This window comes from Trachypithecus francoisi, unplaced genomic scaffold (assembly GCF_009764315.1).
Source record: "Trachypithecus francoisi isolate TF-2019V2 unplaced genomic scaffold, Tfra_2.0 Lachesis_group13, whole genome shotgun sequence".
In the NCBI taxonomy this organism is placed as follows: domain Eukaryota; kingdom Metazoa; phylum Chordata; class Mammalia; order Primates; family Cercopithecidae; genus Trachypithecus; species Trachypithecus francoisi.
In genome coordinates, this window is record NW_022681458.1 from 77,508,989 (window position 1) to 77,533,755 (window position 24,767).

The following is a 24,767-nucleotide window of genomic DNA, read 5'->3' on the forward strand; positions in this document are numbered from 1 at the left end:
GGGTGAGCCCACAGAGTAAAGTGAAAGCAAGTTTATTAAGAAAGTAAAGGAGTAAAAGAATGGCTACTCCTTAGAGCAGCCCTGAGGGCTGCTGGTTGCCCATTTTTATGGTTATTTTTTGATGATATGCTAAACAAGGTGTGGATTATTCATGCCTCCCCTTTTTAAACCATATAGGGTAACTTCCCAATGTTGCCATGGCATCTGTAAACTGTCAGGGCTCCGGTGGGAGTGTAGCAGTGAGGACAACCAGAGGTCACTCTCATGGCCATCCTGGTTTTGGTGGGTTTTGGCTGGCTTCTTTACTGCAACCTATTTTATCAGTGAGGTCGTTATGATCTGTATCTTGTGCCAACCTCCCATTTCATCCTGTGACTTAGAATGCCTTTACTGTCTGGGAATGCAGCCCAGTAGGTCTCAGCCTCATTTTGCTCAGCCCCTATTAAAGATGGAGTTACTCTGGTTCAAATGCCTCTGACAAAATGACTAAGCTGTAACAGTCACCTCCTCCAGCTTCTGGAGCCAGGAAATGGTACATGATCTCACAAAGAAAATATTATGAGCTGAAAAAAAAGAAGGATCGAATTTTAGTTTGGATTTCCAGTAGAAATACTTTTTTCCACACAGACTTTAAAATTATATTCTCTATCACATATGCAGAGAATACAGGCAGTAAAGTGAAAGATGCTGAGAGTACACTCAAGTCAGTGAGAGCTTCAGTTTTGCTGGGTCAGTCCTCAAGTTAATGATCAAAGGCTAAGAATTCTCTGTAGGTCCCAAAGTAAACCTTTGACAGCCATGCTGACCAGACACTTAAGGATATATGGATGAGACCAACAACACAGGATACAGAGAAGGATCCATACCACACTGGAGACAGAGAGTATTATTCTAGATATGTTATCCAAGATTTCTTAGCAATTCATTAATGAGATTAAACTAAAAATATCAGAATCCAATGATTTATAGCTTATTATATTTGCATGTAATTGTAAACCATATATATTTACCAATACAGCATTTAATGAAGCACAAGGAATTCTCCTATTACTTCCATAAGAAATTCAGTTAAAGAACTTCTTTAGGTCCTGTTCTAGAGAAATATCTAGACGGAATGAAACCTTTTTGACTATTAGATCAGTCTTTGTACCCAGTGGAGGTGTATTAATCCAGGTCAGATTTGTCCGTAAATGACAGAATGCCCCAAGTAACAGCTATTTAGGCAAAACTGAAGTTTACTGCTTTCTCATATCACCGTGAACACCCAGATCTGGAATATCCACCAGGGACCCAGACCCCCTCTGTCGTATTACTCAGGCATCTTCGACATGAAGTTTCCAACAGGTGGTTGCTTCAGAGAAAAACTCCAGCTTCAGCCATCTTCATTCATTCTGGCCAGTGAGAAGGAGCAAAAGAAAGGTAAGGCATTATTTTCCTTCTCATTAAGGACTTACAGTCCACCTGCACCTTTTTGGTCAAACTTAGCTGTATGACCACAACTAGTTACAAGTAAGGATGTACAGTTCAGTTCTCTTTCCAGGTAGCCACAGTCGAGACCAAAATCAGAGTCTCTCTCAGGGTGGAGGAAGGAAAAATAAATGTTTAAAGTCAAATAGCAGTTTCTCTTGCAGTGACCAAAATTCCCTCTATCTTATATGATTTTGGCCTAATGAAGTGTTTTTCTGTTTGGATATATCAGCAGAAAAGATCAATGAGAGCTTATTATGGGCCAAGCAAATAACTAACTACTTTAAAAATAGTATTATGGATTAAATTGTGTCTCCCTGAAAAGGTATGTTGAAATCCTAACCCCTGCTACCTCAGAATGTGACCTTCTATGGAAACAGATGTAGGTGCATGTGCAGTCAAGTTAAGGTGAGGCCATTAGGGTAGGCCCTAATCCAATATGATAGGTATCCTAATAAAAAAAAATGGAGAGGATAATTTGAACTCAGATGCAGACAAGACATGCACAGAGGGAACAGTGTGTAGAGACACAGGGAAAATGCCATGTGAAGATGGAGGATTGTAGTGTTGCATCTGCAAGCCAACCACAAGAAACTAGCAAGGAGTCTCCCCTGTAGGTTTCAGAGGGAGCATGGCTCTGCTGGTGCCTTGATTTGGGACTCCTAGCCTTCAGAACTGTGAGACAATACATTTCAGTTGTTTTAAGTCACCCAGTTTATGATACTTTATTACAGCAGCTTTAGGAAACTAACAGAAGTCTAGGTCATCTCCATAATTACTAGGTAGAAGAAATAAGTTCTACTGTTCTATCGTGCTATGGTGTGGCTATAGGTAACAATTTATTATCTATGTTCAAAAAGATAGATAATAAATTTGTGTTCATAACACAAATAAATGATAAATGAGGTGATGGATATCCTAATTATCCTGATGTGATCATTAAACATTGTATACATGTATCAAATATCACTCTGCCCCTCATAAATATGTACAATTACTATGTGTCAATAATTTAAAAAATAGGTTATCTCATTTAATTCCCACAACTACTGCTTTGAGAGAGGTGCTCTTAGTTTTCCCGTTTTACAAATAAGTACATTAAGGCTCAAAGAATAAAGCAACTTGCCAAGATATCTTGAACTTTGATTCAGACCCAGTTTTTTTTCTGATTCCAGAGCCTGAGCTCCCAATACACTATACTAACTAAATAACCCAAAGCACATGTCTTTAAAATCTGCATCCTTTCTCAACTTGAGTACCACAAGAGATAAATGTGAAGTGTTAAGTACATATTAGGTGAGATTAGTACCCCATAGTTCCCACATCCTACCCCATAGTTCCCCCCATCCTACCCCATAGGTAGCATGATATTGTAACCTATCATCCAAACAGGGACACTTCTGAGAATGACAAAGATGCTTGATATAGTTTGGATGTATGTCCCCACTCAAATTTCATATTGAAATGTAATCCCCGTGTTGCAGGTGGTGCCTGGTGGGAGGTGATTGGATCATGGGGGCAGATTTCTCATGAATGGTTTAGCACCATTCCCCATGGTACTGTCCTAGCCACAGTGAGTTCTCTTGAGGTCTGGTTGTTTAAAAGTGTATAGCAATTCTCTAGCTCTCTTGCTCCTGCTTTGACTTCTGCTATGACCTTAAGCTTCCAGAGTCCTCCCAGAAGCAGATACCAGTGTTATGCTTCCTGACCTCCTGCAGAACCATGAGCCAATTAACCTCTTTCCTTTATAAATTACCCAGTCTCAGGTATTTCTTTATAGCAATGCAAGAATGGATTAATACAATGCTATTTGTGATTACATGGGGACAGGAAACCTAAATGAAAACTATCTTGGGCAAACCAGGGCTTACGCACACAGTAATACTTACCTTATTGCTCAGTGCCCCATCCACGCTGACTCCTAACCAGAAATGTCACTGTAGCAGACTTGCAGAATTCTAATAATTACAGTTAGAAAACACGAAAATACCTTAATTAAGCAATAATAATAATATGGTACCACACAAATAAGGTATTATTTCATGAGTAGTATATAGAACACATAAATTACAAAAATGATGTTTAAGGTGATTAATCCTAAAAAAGATATATTTTGATTATTTAGCTGAACATATTAAAGAAGACTTTCCAACAAAGATTGAGAACTCCTACCCGTGGAAAATTTTAAAAGACGGAAAGTAAGGTCTATCTTGTTTTAAACGCTACGTATTGGTGCTCTGTTTGTTACAGCAATGAAGCCAATAACCCAATACTGTGGTGAATGTCAAGCATCCGGTTTTTCACAGAAGAACAAAAGTACTCCTCTTACAGACTCATTTCTAGGGTTGAGGAAAAAGTCACTCTTTCCTAGAGATATGGATTGAACATTATTATCTTTAGTCTCATCCAAATTTGGACTTTAATAATATCAGAAAGGAGTCAGATTAGACATCAGGAAGAGCTTTCTAAACTCGAATGTCTGCCAAGACAGAGCCTTCTTTTATTATTTCTAAGAGAGCTAGGTACCCTTGGAAGTCACCTCGCCTGGACTGTAACCAAATAATAATGAAACATAATAATTCTACAAAGGCTTAGTATATGATCTACATAATTATATAATTTGATAAAAAGCTCAAATTAGGACTCTATATTTGTGAAAGTCCAGTTCCCACAGCCTCTGTCTGCGGCTAAGACAGACTCAATAAAACTATTTTTGCGCATGTGAATATGCACTTCAACAGACTTAATACTGTATAATCTGACTAAACTGTAGGGTTCTAAAATGTTAACTCTGTTTACCTCTGCATGGGAGGATTGTCAGTGATTTTATGTGTCTGTCTCTTTCTTTGTTGAGTTTTCTCATTGAGAATATAATATTTTGAAATTATATTAAATATTTATGAAATTAAGAAAAAGTTCTTTTAAAAAGATCATCAAAAATATGTATAGAATGAGCCTATATCAGTTATCTATTGGTGTATAACAAATAATGCCAAAACCTAGTGGCCTAAAAAAACAAATTATCTCACATTTTTGTTGGCCCAGTCTTTGGAAGCAGTTTGGTTAAGGGGTCCTTGCTAGGGTCTTTTTTGTTTTGAGACAGAGTCTCTGTCACCCAGGGTGGAGTACAGTGGCACGATCTCGGCTCACTGCAACCTCTGCCTCTGGGTTCAGGTGATTCTCTTGTCTCAGCCTCCCAAGTAGCTGGGACTACAGGCATATGCCACTGCACCCAGCTAATTTTTGTATTTTCAGTAGAGATGGGTATCACCATGTTGGCCAGGCTAATCTTGAACTCCTGACCTCAGCTGACCTACCCGCCTCAGCCTCTCAGAGTGCTGGGATTATAGGCATAAGTCACCACACCTGGCTATTGCTAGGGTCTTTTATGAGGTTGCAGTTAGGATGCTGGCAGGGGCTGCAGTCATATGAAAACTTGACTGGGGCTAGAGGATTCCCTTTTAGTGTATCTCACTCGCTTGGTATTGGCAAGAGGCTTTACTTCCTCACCATGTGAGCCTCGCTCCATAGGTGGTTTGAATTTCCCTGTGACATAGCCGTTGGTTTCTCCCAGAGTGGTCTGAACGAGAACGAGGCAGAATTCACAATGACTTTCATGACTTAGTATCAGAATGTACACACATCACTTCTGTCATATGCTATTCATTAGAAGCAAGTTAGTAAGTCATACCTGCACTCAAAGGAAAGGGAATTAAGCTCCACTTCTTGAAGAGAGGATGTCAGAGAATTTGTGGATATATTTTAAGACCACCACAGAGCCTATCATCTACAAAAAGAAAAAAAGAACAACACATACATACAGAGACACATATAATATTAGGCTGGTGCAAAATATTAGTTTTTGCCATTACTTTAATGGCAAAAACTGCAATTACTTTTGTACCAACCTGATATATTGAAAAAAATCTTTAAAATAAAGTTATCACTGGGAGTGGAAATAACTGAACATTTAAAATTTATCCTTTTTATTTTATTTTCTACTTTTTAAAGAACAAAGATTTTTCTTTTGTAACCAAACAGAAAGGAAAGGTTTTGACAGAGATTTGTGGTCAATGTAGTGGTGAAAATAATTGTATTAATCAATAGATTAACTTGGTCAGATTCGACATCTTTAGAATATTTATCTTTTCTGATTCATGAATAAGGTATATCTCAATTTATTTAGGCCTTCTTTAATGTGTCTTGATTGTTATCTTTTTTTTTGAAGAGACTGTGTACATTTTTCTCTTTGGTTGGATTTATTTCTTAGTATTAGATATTCTCTGACACTATTACATACTTTAATTACAATATCTAGTTGTTTGCTGTTGCTGTAGAGAAATTAATATATTTTTAGTCTAATCTTATGCTAATAAGCTCTCTAAATTCTCTATTTCTAATTTTTTTCTCTTAGATTATTTTGGATTTTTCATTTTTAGATGATAAAAACAATTTTATCATCTAAAACAGTTTTTATCATCTAAAAATGATGACAGTTTTATTTTTAGCTTTCCAATTCTCATACATCTGATTTCTCTTTTATTTCTTATTACTTTAGACTAGGAACTCCAATATCAAGTTAAAGTCACAATCATTGATTTTTTTCACTTCTGATTAAATAGGAATGCTTCCAAAATTTCCTCATAATGAAAATATTTTGCTATCGTTTATCACTATCAGGAAGTTGTATTATATTTTTGATTTACAAAGTTTTTTTAAATCAAGAATTCAACATTATCAAGTGTTTTTCCTGAATATAGTGAAATAATAACATGGTTTTTTCTTACCTGTTAATGTTGGAAATTATATTTATGAACTTTCTTGTTAATTAAGCCATCCTTTCATAGTTGGGCTATATTCAACTTTTTTATGATATTGCTAACTTTTTGTGAACAGATAGGTTCAACTTGCTAATAGTTTGCTTGGAATTTCTGCATCTATTTTTTTGAATAAAATAGGGTTATAATTTTTGCTTCTCAATGCACTTGTATCAGGATTAAGATTACTAATATTAAAACTGTAACTTCACAGAATTAAAAAAAATTTAAAAGAGAGAAGCTGGGAAAAGATACATATAAAACATATAAATGACACAGGGTTGCCACCCCAAATATATAAATTATGCTTACAAATCAATAGAAAAAATTTACAACCAAAATCAAATGGGCAAAAAAAAAAAAAAAAGAAATTCACAAAGAGAACAATGGAAATATTTAACTAGTATGTAAAATATCTTCTGTCTCAATGTAAATTAGGATAATACAAATTTATACAATAATTATACACCACTTAAAAATCCAGCAGAACAATGAAACTTAAAAAATAGATTAAGTAAATCCTGGTGTTGCAGACAATGTAGAAAAACAAGAATTTCACCTCTGTTGGTAGAAGTGAAATTCATGTTATCAATTTGCAAAGCAATTTAAAAATACTTAATGAAGGCCAGGCACAGTGGCTCACACCTGTAATCTCAACACTTTGGGAGGTTGAGGAGGGTGGATCACCTGATATCAGGAGTTCAAGACCAGCCTGGCCAACATGGTGAAACCCCATCTCTACTAAAAATACAAAAACTTAGCCGAGTGTGGTGTGGGCACCTGTATTCCCAGCTACTCCTGAGGCTGAGGCAAGATAATCACTTGAACCCGGGAGGCGGAGGTTGCAGTGAGCAGAGGTCACACCATTGCTCTCCAGCCTGGGCAACAAAACTGAAACTCCATCCGAAAAAGAAAAAAAAACTAACGAAGTTGAAAGTGTGCATGACCTACTACATAACACTTCTACATCTAGAGAAACTGTCACTTTTATGCTCCGTAAGAGTGTAAAATGAGAAACGACCTTCCTATCTTTCAGTAGGGGTAAGGCTGACTTAACTGTTAGATAAAATGAAAAAAAAAAGTGTATCTGCATTTATCTACACCATATATGCTGAAAATAAAAATGCCAGTGGAAAAATAACATGTACAATATGGTACCATCTTCGTAAATGTTGAAAACACAAAAGCCAATGTTATATATTGTTTATGGCTGTAAATGAACGGATTAAAATACAAAGCATGAGTAGCAAAGATAACACTAACTTGATGAACCAATGACTCCAGGGCTGAAGGTCTATGGAAAGCAATGGAGAAGGTCAAGGGGGTTCCTATTGCGACATTATGTTTACTTTTACAATTTGAAGAAAATATGACAGCATGTTAACATTTGTTAATTTGATGGCAGAGTGTATATAAAGTTTATAAGTCTTTTGTTTTCCCACGGTTTTAATTTTTTTCATAATTATAAGTAAATATGTATGAAACAGAACCTCTTTAATTAGGTACAGTTGGCCTCCATATCCCCAGTTCTGCATCCATGCCTTAAACCAATCCCAGATCAAAAATGTAGTTAGGGCTAGGATGGATGTGTCTATACTGAACATATACGGACTTTTTTCTTATTTCCTACACAATACAGTATAACAACTAGTTAAATGGCATTTACATTGTATTAGGTATTAGAAATAATCTAGAGATGATTTAAAGTATGCTGGAAAATGTGCCTGGGTTACATGTAAATACTATGCCGTTTAGTATCAAGGACCTGAGCATTCCTGGATTTTCGTATCTGCAGGGGTCCCAGAACCAATCCCCTGCGGATATCAAGGGAAGGTAGAATTTGGTAAGTATGATGGCATATCACCGCTCTTACTGCCCCTGAAACTGTTGTCTCATGCATTCTGTCTCTGATATTGAATACTCTCTGGACTTGTTGCTTCATCTGTAATGTATAGGTGGTCACCGAAGATTCCTTCTAGCTCAGACACTGTAGGTGTCATCCCTTTTCCAAACCCTTGTACTCCTCTTTCCCTTTTCAAATTTCATCACCTGAATCCATTAACAGTCCACCTTCATTTTCTCTATGACTCCTTTTTCTAAAAAGTTATCAGAAAGCGTTTGACCAAAGCATGCTCAGTAGTCAAGTTTGCTAAAATCCTAGGAAAGTTTTTTGTTTTGCTATTCGTTTTCTTATGAATCTTTCCATTTCCACTTACAATAAAAGTCCCAAATTTTCACCCGTCGTCTCTGCCATTGAAAAGGTGTAGCGAGGAGGAGATGCTAATAGGGAAGATGTCCCACGGTCCCAAGGGTGCTTCTGTGCTCTTACCTGGGTTTCCGATCCAGCAAAGGCGCAGCTAATTTAGGAACGGGCTGCAACGAGGCGGTCATAACTCTGTGCAATCTAGGCAGGGCAGCGTGGGTGGAACAAGTTGTCCTCTGCAGCTTCAGGGAAGAGTAGCTCTCCCTGTTCTCTGAGGAAGGCGGGGGTGTGGAGGCGGGAGGCGGGGAGACAAGGCAGCCCGGATCAGAAACATCCTGCAGCATCTCCGCATCCGGAGGAAAACTGTATTTGGGCGAACTCCGGTGGAAAAGCTCCCCAAGCTGCCACAGCCTAGAGATCGTGGGGCTGCAGCCCTCGCGACCTGCCGACGGGGCAGGGGACGCCGGTGGAACTGGCTCCCTGCAGCTCTGCGGCCGCACGCGGACCTCTGCTGTGTGCGAGGTGGCTCTGGAGGCTGGCGGGATGCGAGCCGGTACTCGGCCCCAGCATCTTCTACCTGCTCAGGACAACCGCTCAGCCATGGGCTACCAGAGGCAGGACCCTGTCATCCCACTGCAGGTAAAACTAGCGACTGGGCGTTCTGAAGCCAGTTTTCCGGAAATTTCATTCACCTTGCAACAGGTCAGGTCACCTACCTTCACCTGGGCTCTTGGTTTAGCACCGCGAAAAGTTCTCTGGGAGAAAAAGTTTTGCCTTAATCTGACTTTGTTTTTTTTTTTTCCTTAGCAGGCACTTTAATTTCACAGAATCACATCACTAAATTCCTAACAGATCCTGTACTTAGCAGCTGGGGCAGCTGTAATCTGGAAATTTTAGGATGGAGTTAGCTTACCAAGCTCTGTTGAATTACTAGCCATTATTGTTGTTCTTTATTACTGTTATCCTGGCATTATTTTATTTTCATTAGTGACATTACTTATTATTACTAGAAATATCGTGCTAGTATCCTGCGTTACATATTTGTTACTTTTCTAATTTTCTGAGCTAGTATTTGCTTATAATTGCTATTTTATCTATTAAAATAGAGAGATCTAGATGACAGAGAAACCCTTGTTTCTGAACATGAGTATAAAGAGAAAACCTGTCAGTCTGCTGCTCTTTTTAATGTTGTCAACTCGATTATAGGATCTGGTATAATAGGTAAGTGTATTTTGTTTTGGTTTAAATTTTAAGTGAAAGGGCAAAATTTAAGACTCGCTATGCTGCTAGTGTTCATTAATTATTTTTAAAGAAAAAAAGACTTAAATAAGAAAATTGGTAATTTTCTTCCATAAAAGCCTTCCTTTTTTTCTAGTGTAACTGTATGTGTGCGTGTCTTTTATTGTGAAGATGGGGCTGTAATTCACACTGCTTGCACAGTTAAGAGCATCTTCCACACGTGGTAGATTAAGGTGAAACTGCATATGGGCGGTGGTGAATCTTTTTTCTGTAGGCTGTGTGGTTGATTGCTAATGTTACCTAATGTATTTTTTCCACTTACTGAAGCGTCCATCATTATTTGAATCATCTTTCTTTAACCTTCTAGAAGTATAAAACTTCCAGATATTTGTAAATGTTGGAGGTGAAAAGTATAATATGAAAACATACCAATCTTATGAAAAATTAAATTCATACATTCTTTACCTATCTATACAATGTTAAATTTTAAAATACAAAATTATTACAATATATTAATTTTAAATATCATTTAGTCAACAATGCAAATTTGTTCATTGAAAATGCGTATAATTTTCCCAGCAAAGGAGCCATAAAATCAGGATTAAAAGAAATAAATAGCTCAGATTTTCCCATTGTATTAGAAGCAAGGGAAATTTTCTGAAAAAAGTTAAAAGTGTATTGCATTATAGTAATAAAAGCAGCTATATTTTCAGTGGTAATTATTCTTTTTGGTACCTGAAAACACTCTATCTCAGAAAAGACAAGAAGAAAACAAAATCCTGCAAAATGCAATACTTTTTGAGAATACAAGGTGTTATAAAGTTGTGACGTTTTTGTCTCTGTCATCATCTTCTGAAAATTAAACATTTATCTGGATTGAGCTACTTTTCTTACTCTTGTTACTTTTACTTTTCACAAGTTAATGTGGTTCCTGATTTTACATTTTTCTATGGATAGTCTTTTTTTTTCTCCAAATGATACATAAAATGGCATTACCTGAGATAAAGTAGAAGGAAACAGGGACAAAGGCTTGTTTACAATTTTACCTCCATGTGCAACAAAGGTATGGGCAGCTGTACTTAGAAGAATTCTAGAGCTAATTCCTGATGTGAGCATGTTAAGCTAAGCCATGTCAGCAATGCTAAACAGTACCACTGAATCCTGCTCAGCAACTTGTTTTCTTTTCTTTAAGGGAAAACTTTTCAGAGAATAAAAATTTTGGCTGGAAATATTTTAACTGTGTTTGTTTTAGATATTTTATTGTCCATAATCTAAAGTTGCCCATTTTCCCCAAAATTATAAGAAATAATTATACGTACCCTTTTCAGCATTATAAAAAATACTTCCACCTTCTCATTTTTTTTCCTGCATAGTAGCCCCATTTTGACTCTAGAGTCTGTCTTTCTTAATATTCCATAACCCTTCTGTGCTCCTTATTATCCACTCTGCTTTCTTGGCTAGCAGGTAAGAAAGGATTTGAGGTAATGACTTTCCACATATTCCAGGGCTATGTCACTCTTACCCTGAAGTAAACGTTATTTGTGTGAAATGGCATTTGTTTTTCATTTGCTGCTTTCTAATTCTTATTCCATCACCTCATAAACTTGCTCTCTTGACTTGTCCCTAAGCTAATAACATTTTATTCTGAAATAAGTATTAATGCCTAACATTTAATGTTAATACTGTCCTATGTGCAACTTACAAGTATGTCATATAAGTTTATAAATTGACTTTACTTATTATATGCAGAAATTGAAGGGGGGAGTTTCTGTATTTCTAGCTTTCTTATTAATGTGAGGGGTGGGGCATTTTATGTTTTTTTCAGGATTGCCTTATTCAATGAAGCAAGCTGGGTTTCCTTTGGGAATATTGCTTTTATTCTGGGTTTCATATGTTACAGGTAAAATACTATATAATTTCTTATATCTGCAACTTCAATTGTGCAATAACTACACACACACACATGCTGCAACTGAATTTCCTAGTTAATTAGAAAGTGCATCAAAGAATCCTAAAGAATTTAAGCATTTATGCCTGAGGAGATTTACTTTTCCTACTAATCCTTTAAACAGATTAGAAAAAGTAGAAGAGCATTATATATTACCAAGCCTAAATCCTTTTCATGTGCCTTTTTCACTTTATGCAGAAAGTAGTAGATGGGGAAGTCATTTTAAAGCTTCATTAAGGCTAAGAGATGACTGTGCTCTGAAAGCGCAGACAGCAGGACTTCGTGGGCAGGTGCATGTGAATGAACAACCTTATTCAGCTGTTGTTTGTAGAGGCTGAACTGAAGTTCTGGTTATCAACCAGCAGGGCTCCTCAAGCCTCTCCACCTGGCTTATGCCTACCCACACTCGCTGCCCGCTACTATCTTTAAATGCAGCAATATATCACATCTGTTCTGCTTCCGCTTCTTCATGTAAATAGTTCATTCACACCCACCTTTTGTCACTCTCCCATTTAAATGCAGGGTTTACAACTCATAATCATTTCCTCTTTTTGTTGTCCTCGTCCCCGCCCTATCATCCCACCATCTCACCTTATGACAAACACAGCATATTTCCTCTGTCTTAGGATCACTGTGAAAGAGATGGCAATGATCAAAAACAAACACCACTCACAGGAGTTGCTGCTGTGGTGGATTAGATGCCCTTTCACCAGCTAGTGAGTGTTGCCCTGAGCCTCAAGGGGGTCTCCTTGCCTCCATGAGGGACCAATGTGTGGTACAGTTGGAGCTCCAGTGCTCCACCACCACAGTACTTGCTGAGCTCTTTCCCCTGCCCTGTCCTCTCATTCCCTTTCTTCTGGAGTACTTCATCCACAGACTCCTTGCCCAGGAATGTCTGTCTCAGCTCTGCTTCTAGAGATCCTGCCAAGATGCCATCCCTCGTAAAACCTCAGGCTTCTAAGACCTGCCCAACACTCAGCTATTTTTTATCAGGCTGACGAAGAGACAGTAAAGCATGAAATCGTTTTCAAATTCAAAGCTAGACAGGCATTGAACTCCCTGCCTTCTTCCTATCCCCCACCCTCAAGACCTAAAGTGCTTCTAGTTATTACAGCTCTTTATTTATAACATAAGCACCTATAATTTTGTGCTTATTAAGAGTTGTTGGTGTTTAAAAATTGCAGTCTACTTATTGGGGCATTTTTTACACTAAAAAAAAAAAATCTGATTCAAGGATTTGTCCCTGTCATTCTTAAATTTCCTGTTTCCCATCAGCACTGACAATCAATTTCCACCGTAATCACCATGGTTTATTTAAATGCATTGTAAACATTTACACACATTGTAAACAGGTAGGCAGAAAAAATTTAAAAATATGAATTCAGGACTTGAAGAGAATGAAGAGTATACTAAAGCCAATCATACTATACATGAATAAATCATAATGTGAATAACTTTTTCAACTAATGCCATATATAAACTTATAACAATAACTGTGAGAAGTCCTTTGCAAATTCACATGTTGCAAATTTACTTATTAATGAAAATTACCAACTCATAAATTTACTTGCATGATCCAAATTCTTAAATAACTGATAAAGGATGACCACATAAAATTGAAAAAAATATATAGGCTGATTCATTTTTTTTTTCTTAATTAGGCTTTTAAGAGCAGAATCTACATGTAGGGTATAATGTTGAATTTTTCTTTAGATTGGAGCTATAATTAATCAGTGGTTTGCCTCTAGAATTATTATTTTGCCTTTTAAGGCCACTAATGAGGTATGTTCAGTAAAACAAGTTTTTCTAAGTTCTGTTTTCATGTTTGTGAACTGCTGGGGAACAAAAAGAATTATGAAAATTTACAGCAAATAATTCTAGTTTGCTTTAAGATTTTCAAATTTGTTGATTAACGTAAAATAATTTTTATTGTCTGAGCATACAAAATGATTTAAAAGAAAATTCCTCTGTTAAATAACATAGATTAATTCATGAATTTTTGAAAAAGTTGCATATAATATATTTAAAGGGAGATCAAAATATTATAGTGATTAATACTTAAGATACCTAAAACTTTTAAGGGAATGTATTTGTAGCCTGTATTTTATAAGCAGATGAAAGCATTTACACTTATTATTGACTAAATTCTTAACACATTCTTACCTTTAAGTGATCATTTTGAACTTTTATTAAATGCTCAGCGTTCTCATCCCAACTATACCCTTCTTTAGCAAGCCTTCATGCCATCTTTGAAATTGGCTGCCTCCTCTCTGTGACATAAGTATATAAATTGTATATAAATTACATAGGAATCAATGAGAATCAAGGAGGAGAATCAATGCCAACCCTGTTGCCAGTAACTTCAGACCTTGGCCAAGCCATTGTAACCAACTGAAGTCTCAATTTTCTCCTCCAAAAAAGTAAAACATGAACATCTACCTCAAAAAGATTTCACATTATGGCTGCATTATTCTCAGCATCTAGCTCATTGATTCTCCTTCTTGGCTAGTGAGCTGCTGTTCAGTTTTCCTGCCTCCAGCATCTGTCTACTTTCTGATCAGTCCTCCATACTGCTGCAAATTGTTTTTATAAAACCTCAGGCTGAACTCTGTAAACTCCCCTAATCAAAACATTCTGAGACTCTGTAAGGACAACAACAACAACAACAGAATATTGCATGTAAATTCCTTCATAGTTTGGCCATAGTCTGCATTTTTAGTCTCATTCCAATTATTCTAACTGCCCTCTCACTCTGTGACCGATAGTCACATGCAGACATTCTCAGTCATTACGGAGAATTCTGTTACCCAGGGAGAGAATAAGCTTTCACACCATCTTCCCATTGATAGTCCTCCTGCCTGACATTCCTTTTCTTCTCTACCTGGTGAAACCTTGTTCTTCCTTCAAGGCATTATTCAACTTTTTTTGTGAAGCAGTTTCTAATTTTAAGCAAAGGAAGTAGAATTCATTGATATGTCCTTTGTGTTTGCAGGATATTTTAAAATCTATTAATACTTCTTAGGGCTGGGCACGATGGCTCACCCCTGTAATCCCAGCACTTTGAGAAGCCGAGGCACGTGGATCACTTGAGGTCAGAAATTCGAGACCAGCCTGGCCAATATGGTGAAACCCCGTCTCTACTAAAAATACAAAAATTAACTGGGCGTGGTGGCTCACATCTGTAGTCTCAGCTACTCAGGAAGCTGAGGTGGCTGAGGAAGGAGAATCTCTTGAACCTGGGAGGCAGAGGTTGCAGTGAGCTGAGATTGCGCCACTGCACTCCAGCCTGGGCAACAGAGTGAGACTCAGTCTCAACAATAAATAAATAAATTATTTAATCAATTAAATAAAAATGTATTTATTAGGTCATTTATCACATTGAATTGGAATCTGATGGGTAAACATATAGCAATCCTACTATATTGATCACTGATTCATTCAACAAATATATACTGATCACCAGTGTGCCAGATATAGCAATGAGAAACATTATCCCTGCCTTTTTGAAGCTCACAATATAGTCAAGCAGAAAAAAACAAAACAAAACATAATTATACTACTTCATAAAAACTACTATAATAAAAATATGTACATGACAGAGACTGGCATTTACCCTAGCCTCAAAAGAGCAAGAATGTTCTAGGGAGGAGGAGACACTTCCTCTGCGTATTTATCACAAAAAAAAAAAAAAAAAGTGAGTTAGCAGAGAAAATGGAAGCAGATGGAAAAGTGGGAATGCAAAATGCAACTGAACAAATGATTTAGTCTGGCCAAAGTGCAGGGTTGGTGTTTGCAAATGGAGAGAGGGGAAGTTGGAGAGGTTTGCAAAGGCAGATAGAAAGCCTTTAAGCATTACTACTTCCTGAGCTAGATGCTGAGCACAATGCAGCCATAATGTGAAATCTTTCTGAGGTAAGTGTTCACGTTTTATATAATGTGAAATCTTTCTGAGGTAAGTGTTCATATTTTACTTTGTTGGAGGAGAAAATTGAGACTTCGATAGGTTAAAATGACTTAGCCAAGGTCTGAAGTTACTGGCAACAGAGTTGAGATTTTAATTAAGCGCATGGATTCTGAGGCCAGGCTACTAGGGCCTAAGTCCTGATTCTTCTTTTACTACCTCTGTAGAGATCAATTTACTTAACCTTCATGCCTCACTTTTCTCATCTGTTAAATGGTCATGATAATAGCACCTACCTCTGGTTGTTGTGAAGATTAATTAGTATTTGTAAAGTATTTGGAAAAAGACCTACCGAACAGAAAAGCATTGTGTAAGCATTTGCTAGTAGTTTATGGTTGTTATCATTATTAACTGACTCCAAATACAGTAACTTTTCCCACCGTCACATGCAGCTTGTCAAAAATAAGTAGAAATAGCGTAAGTTCCCACTCAGCTTCTATAAGACAGTAGGCATTGTGGTGGATATTTAAACACCATAATCCTCACACCACTCTTCAAGGGTGCCATATTGCCTTTCTTTACAGATGAACTCAAATCTTTCATCCAAGGTCACACAGCTAATAAATAATTTTTATCCAAAGGCATTAATGGGTCTCCCTGAAATATTTTAAGCAGAAGACACAATTAGTTTTATAGTAATCTATGGCCAGATCCACCTGGTGGAGGGAGAATGCTCCGAATGTCTTGGTAGGGAGGAGAAATTAAAGGTATCTTGGTTGGGGGCCAGATTGGTGGATAAAATAACTATTAGTGGGTTATTTCAGTACTCCAGACAAGAAATTATGAAGTCCAAAGCTCTACCGTAAAGCAAGTTAAGATTACAGATTAGGGGCTACATTTGAATATTTCTGATGCAATCGTTAATAGACTTAGTAACCACAGGAATATAGAACGTAATGAAATAAGTTAATGATTAATAAGATAAGTCTGGGGAAATTGTCAAGTTTCTGTTGATACTAATTACAGATTGGAGAAATATGGATAGAGAATCAAATTCCAGAACCAATAACCAAATTAGAATTTATATATTTTAAAATTAAGATGTCTATGAGATCTTAAAGGCAAAATATTTATTAGGCAGCTAGCTGTAGAAGTCTGAAGTTTTGAAGGGGGTCTGAGCTGGAAACACAAATTTAGAGGTTATTAACATCTAAATGAAAATTGCAACCACAGCATAAGTGAGATCACACTAGTACATCTTGAAGGGTGAGAAAAAAAGCCGGGCGCGGTGGCTTACGCCTGTAATCCTAGCACTTTGGGAGGCCTAGGCAGGTGGATTACCTGAGGTCAGGAGTTCGAGACCAGTCTGGCCAACGTGGCAAAACTCCGTCTCTGCTAAAAATACAAAAATTAGCCAGGCATGGTGGTGGGCACCTGCAATCCCAGCTGGTCAGGAGGCTGAGGCAGAATTGTTTGAACCCAGGAGGCGGAGGTTGCAGTGAGCCAGGATGGCGCCACTGCACTCCAGTCTGGGTGACAGAGCAAGACTCCATCTCAAAAAATAAAAAAAAAAAAGTGAGAAAAAAAAGTCCAAGAATCCAGGGCTTGAGCAGAGTGAAAGAAACTGGTGAAAAATTGAGTATAAATGACCAAAAAAGTAGGAAGAAAACCACAAGAAAGAGATGTCACAGAGGCCAAAGGAGAATGCTTGAGAAAACAAGGAATTTGGATCAACAACAACAAAAAACAGTGTTCCCAAAGAGCAAATAAGAGTGAGGTCTAGTAGGTATCAACTGGATTTATCAACTTGGAGATCACTGATGCTCTTGTTGAAAGAAGTTTCACTGACATGGGAGGGAATCAAGGGGAAACCATATTGCAAGGACTTGCATTTTAATGCATTTCCATATTACTTAATGGATAAAAATGAGAAAGAGAAAAAAGAGAACAAGTATCTCACATTATGTGTAGCTGTGTACCAAATAACAACTGCAGTGTCTTTCTGTAAAAAACATTGAGTTAAATGAAAACAATGAGGGAGACAGACTTTTCATTATATAATTTCTGTATATATCTATCTTTAACTTCAATTGAAGTTTCTTAAAATGTAAATTTTTTTTTTTTTGAGACAGAGTCTCACTCTGTTACCAGGCTGGAGTGAAGTGGTAGGATCTCAGCTCACTGCAGCTTCTGCCTCCTGGATTCGAGTGATTCTCCTGCCTCAGCCTCCCAAGTAGCTGGGACTACAAGTGTGTGCCACCACATCTGCCTAATTTTTGTATTTTTAGTAGAGACAGGGTTTCACCATGTTGGCCAGGATGGCCTCGATCTCCTGACCTCGAGATCCACCCACCTTTGCCTCCCAAAGTGCTGTGATTACAGGTGTGAGCCACTGTGCCAGCCACAAATGTAAATTTCAACAGCAAAATTTCATAGAGTCTCTCTTTCTTAACCATAATAACTATAAAATAAAGTTACTAATTTTATTATATTATAAAACAAATGCTCTGACTCTCCTAAATGTATTATTTTCTAAATGCTACCACAGCTTTAATTATCAGTCTTCACACATTGAATACCTATGAAATATTTGATACCTACATACCTACAATTGAGCCTCAACCTGATAATATTTGCTGCATTGGAAATATTATCAGGAAAGTAAAATGGAACACTGGCAGTTTGACTTGAGTCTGTTTTCTTTTCTGCCCTGTTCTTTGCATGGGTATGTTAAGTATATATTTGCATCCTGATTGAAAAATATGTAACTGGAAACATTACTGTTTCATAAAAGGTAATGTTTTATGAAAAGAATGTTAGCCTGGCTCTGCTAATACTGTAACATTAAATTAAATGCTTCTTTAAAATTTCTCTTTTTCTCGATGGTAATTAAGTTAAAGCATGAAAAATATTTGTATTATGTGTAGTCTGACATTTATTTAATTGATGTTCTTGCCATAGACTTTTCCCTCGTTTTATTGATAAAAGGAGGGGCCCTCTCTGGAACAGACACCTACCAGTCTTTGGTCAATAAAACCTTCGGCTTTCCAGGGTATATCCTTCTCTCTGTTCTTCAGTTTTTGTATCCTTTTATAGGTAAGTTGACTGTGAAGATAAATATTGCAATTATGTGCATAAGCATATGGTCATTTCTGAATAAAATACTTTTAATAGTCTTTAAAGAATATCATTATAGCAGTTGAAATCTTTTCCAAATTAAATATTTACTTCTTTAACTATTTTCTTCCTTACGTTCTGGTCCTTTTGATTTATTTTCTATTTCTTTTAAATAAAATGAGGGTTATTTTCACTGCGTTAATGTTTGGGCTTTCTGTACTTGGTAAAAAATTGAATGATCTAGAATAAAGAGTGAATAAGAGAAATAACACATTTCTTATAAGGCTTAATACTTAAAAAAAAAAAAAAAAAACGCTAAGGATTTGTGGAAGCCATGTACTAGGCCAATGTGCTATTTAAAGTTTATACCATAATGGTGAGAATGTCAGCTAACACTTCTTAAAAAATGAAATGTTAATATTCACCAATAGCCAGATTGACTTCATTTTTAAAAATCAGTACTATGGAAGGTATTGTTCAAACCACTAGTTCCATATGTCTCCACAGAAAGCTAAGAATATATTTCCCAAAAAAGTCTTATGCTTTCAATGGAGGGGATATTTTAGTGTCTTCAAAGTTTTCTATTATTATTCCTCACTTTACGCAGTACATATGTTCCTGAAAAGAGGTTTGGAAACTGAACTTTAACAACAAAATAAATTGCATTTTTAATAACTAGCAGAACTTGCTACTTAAAGGTATTCTGAGATGAATCAACCTGTAAAGAGAAAATCCTTTTTTAATACAAATTGATACTCTGCCATAGACCTGTTGTCCAGTTATCTTTAAAGTTGTCCAAATGGGTAATCATAATATATATTTGAAAGGAGTAGGGTAATGCCAATGTTTGGGAAGTAATAACTGATTGCTTTCAAATATTTAGGATGAAATATGTGATGGCTTATTGATGACTCTTATTTTAATTATGTTTTTAGCGATGATAAGTTACAATATAATAGCTGGAGATACTTTGAGCAAAGTTTTTCAAAGAATCCCAGGAGGTAAGTCAAAATAAAAATTGTGAGGATTTAAATATATTTATTTTATATAGTTATTTATAGTTAACATGGTTCATAATAATTTATAAATAAAAAATTTGAAAGTGAAATTATTGGATTACTTCAAGTATCTCACAATTTCCGTGATCCATTTTGATCTTAAAGTTCTGACCTACTTTTATACATAATTTAGTTCTTATTTAGCTGTTTGAAAAAATGTTGTTACTATGTATATACTTAGAATACTTTATATTTTAAATTTTTTATGCTTCATATCACCAGCTCTCTGGGCTAATATTTTTTCATGTACTATTTAAACTATGTGATTTCTTAAATAAGCAAGCAGGCTATTTTCCCCATTATTTGTATTAAGGTATAATTTAATAGAGTAAAATTAACCCTTTAAAATCTATATTCTGTGGCCAGGCAAGGTGGCTCACACCTATAATCCCAGCACTTTGGGAGGCAGAGGAGGGTGGATCGCTTGAGCTCAGGAGTTCAAGACCAGCCTGGGCAACATAGTGAAACCTCATCTGTACAAAAAGTGCAAACATTAGCAGGACATGGTATCTGCACCTGTGGTTCCAGCTACTTTGGAGGCTGAGGTGGGAGAATCACTTGAGCCCAGGAGGTGGAGGCTACAGAGAGCTGTGATCATGCCAATGTCCTGCATGTTGGGCAACAGAGTGAGACCCTGTCTCGAAAAAACAAATAAACAATCAAACAAAAAACCCCAAAAACCTAAGTTCTGTGAGTTTTGACAAAGGCATATAGTCATATAACCACGTCTGCAATCAAAATACAGAACAACAAGCCAGCCACAGTAGCGTGCACCTGTAGTCCCAGCTACTCCAGAGACTTGAAGCAGAAGGATTGCTTGAGCCCAGGAGTGTGAGCCACATACAGAAAGTCTGTCTCTAAAAATAATAAAAATAATGCAGAACAATTCCATCACTCCCTCCAGTTTCCCCCATTTCTCTTTGTTATCAAACCCTAATCTCCACCTCCCCCTGCCAACCTCCTGATGAGATTTCTCTCCCTATAGTTTTGCTTTTTTCAGAATGCCAGGTAAATGACATCATACCATATGTAGCTTTTTTGAGTCTGGCTTCTTTTATTTAGAAAGGTGTATTTGAGATTCAGCTGTGTCTTTAGATATATCAGTAGTTTGCCCTTTTTAACAAATTATTTCTGAGAAGCATTTCATTTTATGGATGTACAATAGTGTATCTATCACCCAGTTGAGGGACATTTGTGTCGTTTTCAGTTTAGGGTAATTGCAAAAAAGCCAGCGTGAACATTCTTAAGTAGGCCTTTTCAACATATTGCTACAACTCCACTCCCTGTTCAACTTTTCACTATGTCATGGTTTTTAGAATAATTCAGAGATCATGTGTCTTTTTGCTTTGAAGAGCTTCTCATCCAAGCTACATAATCCCTCTTTCATTGTGACACTCTCTCTAATTGCTATTACAGTTGAGGAGATTGATGCAAAAACACCTTTCCTCTTAGTGCTTAAATCACTCATTTTAGAGACATACAAAACAAAATGAAACAAAATCTAGAGCCAGAAAGTACACCTATTCCTCACACAGGGTTTAGTGGAACTTGAGATCATGGAGACATAGCTGTCAAATCACAGACTCACTAATGACCAGCTGTGTGACCTTGAGAAGGTTAGTTGTCCTCTCCGAGTTCCAGTTTCCTCATCTCTAAATTATGAATCAGAATATCATCTGCTTCATAGAATAGTTGTGTGAAGCAAAAGAGGTGAGACAGGTAGTTCCTAGCACACAGTAGATTTACCCAGTACTGTTAGTCATTATTTTTGTTACCCTGAACTGTCTGTAGCTTCTGTGCCAGCCCCCAAACTCCAAAGCATGAATGCATAAGCTGAGGCCACATAAGTGGGTAGAATGCTAAGGGAAAGTGGTCAGAATATAATACAAGACATACGATATAATCTAAATTATGTAAATTTTCTATTTGCATATACAAGTAAGAAAAAATAAGAAAGAAATACTTTTACATATACACTGTGGTTATCTTTTAATCATGAGATCCATGGGATTTTTGTGGGGTGTTTTCTGTGTTGTTTTTCAAGATTTTTCTTAAGGGTTTTCTTTTTTTCTCTGTTTTTTGTTTTTGTTTCTGTTTTTGTTTTTTTTGAGACAGAGTCTCACTATGTCACCCAGGCTAGAGTGCAATGGCATAATTGGCTCACTGCAGTCTTGACCTCCCAGGTTCAGGTGATCCTCCCACCTCAGCCTCCCAAGTAGCTGGGATTACAGATGCACACCACCATGCCCGGTTTTGTAGAGATGGGGTTTTGCTATGTTGCCCAGGCTTGTCTTGAACTCCTGAGCTCAAACGATCTACCCACCTCAGCCTCCCAAAGTGTTGGGATTATAGGCATGAGTCATCTCACCTGGCCTCTAAGGTTTTTCAAAAGAGAATTACTATTTTAAAAATATATTTTATTACTGTATTTTCCTATTCAAAAAGTAGCACCGATTTATTGGAAAAATATTAGAAAACACAGACAAGCAAAATGGAGAAAATAGAAAAGACTAATAATCTCTTCCTCTTGGGACAACCAGGTGGTAACCACCCTTTCAACCCCCTCCTGTTTTTCCTCTTCCATCCTTCCTTTTATCTTTTTAATGTATACTTTCAGAGTTTTAAGAATACATGTAATTTCAGATATTCATAAGAATAATATAACATCATACATCTTGTTCAATAACATGCTTCTTTCTCTTAGTAATATTTTAAGAACATATTCTCATATCAAAACATAAATATATAAATGCTTTACTGCAAGTTCAGTATTCTGTACAGTACCTACTGTACAGTTAAAGTGGCCATAATTAATTTAACTTTCCTTGATAGAAACATTTTGATTGTTAATTTTTATTGATTTTTAATTATACAAGCAATGTATGTATAACACTCTTCATAAAAATAAAACATTATAGAACAGGCTAATAATGGTCCCTTGAAGCCTTCTTCCTGGTTATCAATTTTGTAATCATCAAAAATGATTTTTAAAAATGTAGGTCATGTGGCAAGGAACACAACTTTATTCTTACAGCATCTTCACCCTTTTGGGGTGTGACAGTTTATGATGTTCACTCTGTTTGTATATCTTGTGAGGCATAATATTATGCCAGAGTATTTTTAGAAGCAGATGCTATAAAATTCTTACCAAAGTTCTGTTTTTATTCTGAAATACATCACTAATAAATTGGCAAGTAGGCAATTGCTTATACTTTTCTCTGGTAGCCAAAACCTTAGCTCTTGATATAAGTCAAAGTAACAAGAAATGTTGGTATAAAAAATAGTATGTTTACATGCTTTTAAATTTTTTCAAAAATTTTATTTTCAAAAATTTCAATTTTCACCTTTCTTTACTGTTGTTTAAACATTTAAAATGCATACTCGGTTGCATTTTTGATAGGTCCGTTTAGGTAATAGATCTCATCATTAGATCATTAGTGAAAAACATCCTTTATGCAAATGAGATCCTCAGTTATTAGGCTCCTACCTGTTGATCATAGCAGTCTGTGTCAGCGTTTATCTAGCCCTTCACTTTCCCCCAGTGAAGCAAAGGTGTAAAGAGTAAATAGAAATAGATACACAAATAATTTGGTTCAAATTATGTTCACGACAAATATGTAAATAGTGAGTTCAGGGATTTTGGAATTGATTTTCCTGTTTTGTTTCAATTCTTAATTTTATAATGACTATTTAGTTATGGCTGAGTTCAAGTGTTCCATTAATATTAATAATTAAATATTCCATTCCATATATATAATCTATATGTACACACATACACATATATACACATCATATACATATATACACACTACACATATAGAAAATACTAATAATCTATTAACCATATGTATAATATATATATGTGGTAAAAACCTATGTCATTTTGAAATTTCTTTCTTGAAACTTTCTTGTAAGTTTATTAGCCATCTAAGAAAATTAGTGTCATTGTTTAGGATAACAACTTTTATTTTCTTACCACAATCATTCACTTATGTAAGACTGGATCTCTATAGACTTTAGACTATGCAGAAATTGATGCACAATGACTTGGTACCACTGAAGACATTGTAACAATATAATGACATGATCTCTGAGTGAAATTTAATATGAGCTCAAAATTTAAACAGTAGTGTCTTCATTGAAATAGATATATAGCTTCTTAAGTGACTATTTTAATTAGCACACCTTTAAAAATATATAAATCCTTGTATGTTTCATTTTAGGTTTAAAACTTCTGTTTATGTTTGATTATACAAACAACACATATAATTATACATGTTATATATGCTATAATATATTATATATTAATTTATATCTATATATTAATATATAATGTATATAATATAGTTATAATCACACAAATATAATTATATTATATATATATAATTTTCGATATATATAATTTTCTATTTTTATGTGACCATAGCCAAGAATCTGCCACATCTACCAGTCACAGCAGCTTCCCTGTGACTTCTGCCCTATCCAGTATGTTGCTTCTGCCAATCAGGGAAACCACTTTTTTCTTGACAAAAGTATAGAAATATATTAAATATTTTCATCTAAATCTTTATTTTTGAAATTTTGTTAAAGTATTACTGTCCAAGTCTCTTGGGTACAGGAAAAAAAAAAAAAAACCTTAGAAAATGCATCATCTTCCTATAGCTTACTTTCTACCTGAAGGGTTTCGTCATTAAAGGGTTTTGGGCAGGGAATGACATGATGTTTTTTACCTTAGAAAAGGAATTCTGACCAAACACCACATGTTCTCACTCATAGGTGGGAACTGAACAATGAGATCACTTGGACTCGAGAAGGGGAACATCACACACCGAGGCCTATCATGGGGAGGGGGGAGGGGAGAGGGATGGCATTGGGAGTTATACCTGATGTAAATGACGAGTTGATGGGTGCTGACGAGTTGATGGGTGCTGACGAGTTGATGGGTGCAGCACACCAACATGGCACAAGTATACATATGTAACAAACCTGCACGTTATGCACATGTACCCTAGAACTT

The 24,767-nt window shown here is 36.2% G+C and overlaps 1 protein-coding gene and 1 long non-coding RNA gene across 4 annotated transcripts in view; one reads left to right on the forward strand and one right to left on the reverse strand.

Annotated features, from left to right (window-relative positions):
• Positions 1–242: 242 nt before the first annotated feature.
• LOC117094925 lies at positions 243–8,740 on the reverse strand. 2 transcript variants are annotated; one of them, XR_004441728.1, is made up of 5 exons: positions 8,614–8,740; positions 5,159–5,254; positions 4,978–5,047; positions 3,357–3,425; positions 243–1,391 (listed from the first exon to the last, which is right to left on the reverse strand). It is a non-coding gene; the product is annotated as an uncharacterized LOC117094925 (long non-coding RNA). The 2 variants fall into 2 exon arrangements; XR_004441729.1 differs by lacking the exon at positions 8,614–8,740 and adding an exon at positions 8,501–8,590.
• Positions 8,741–8,778: 38 nt separating this feature from the next.
• The window catches only part of SLC38A11 (solute carrier family 38 member 11), a 58,311-nt gene continuing 42,322 nt past the window's right edge, over positions 8,779–24,767 (forward strand). Inside the window, exons 1-5 of one of the 2 annotated variants that reach the window (XM_033231271.1) lie at positions 8,779–9,126; positions 9,594–9,708; positions 11,552–11,626; positions 18,537–18,671; positions 19,628–19,693. In XM_033231271.1, the coding sequence (XP_033087162.1) occupies positions 9,031–9,126; positions 9,594–9,708; positions 11,552–11,626; positions 18,537–18,671; positions 19,628–19,693 (487 nt within the window). In that variant the 5' untranslated portion in view covers positions 8,779–9,030. The remainder of the gene's footprint in view (positions 9,127–9,593; positions 9,709–11,551; positions 11,627–18,536; positions 18,672–19,627; positions 19,694–24,767) is intronic. The other variant, XM_033231272.1, reaches the window with a different exon arrangement.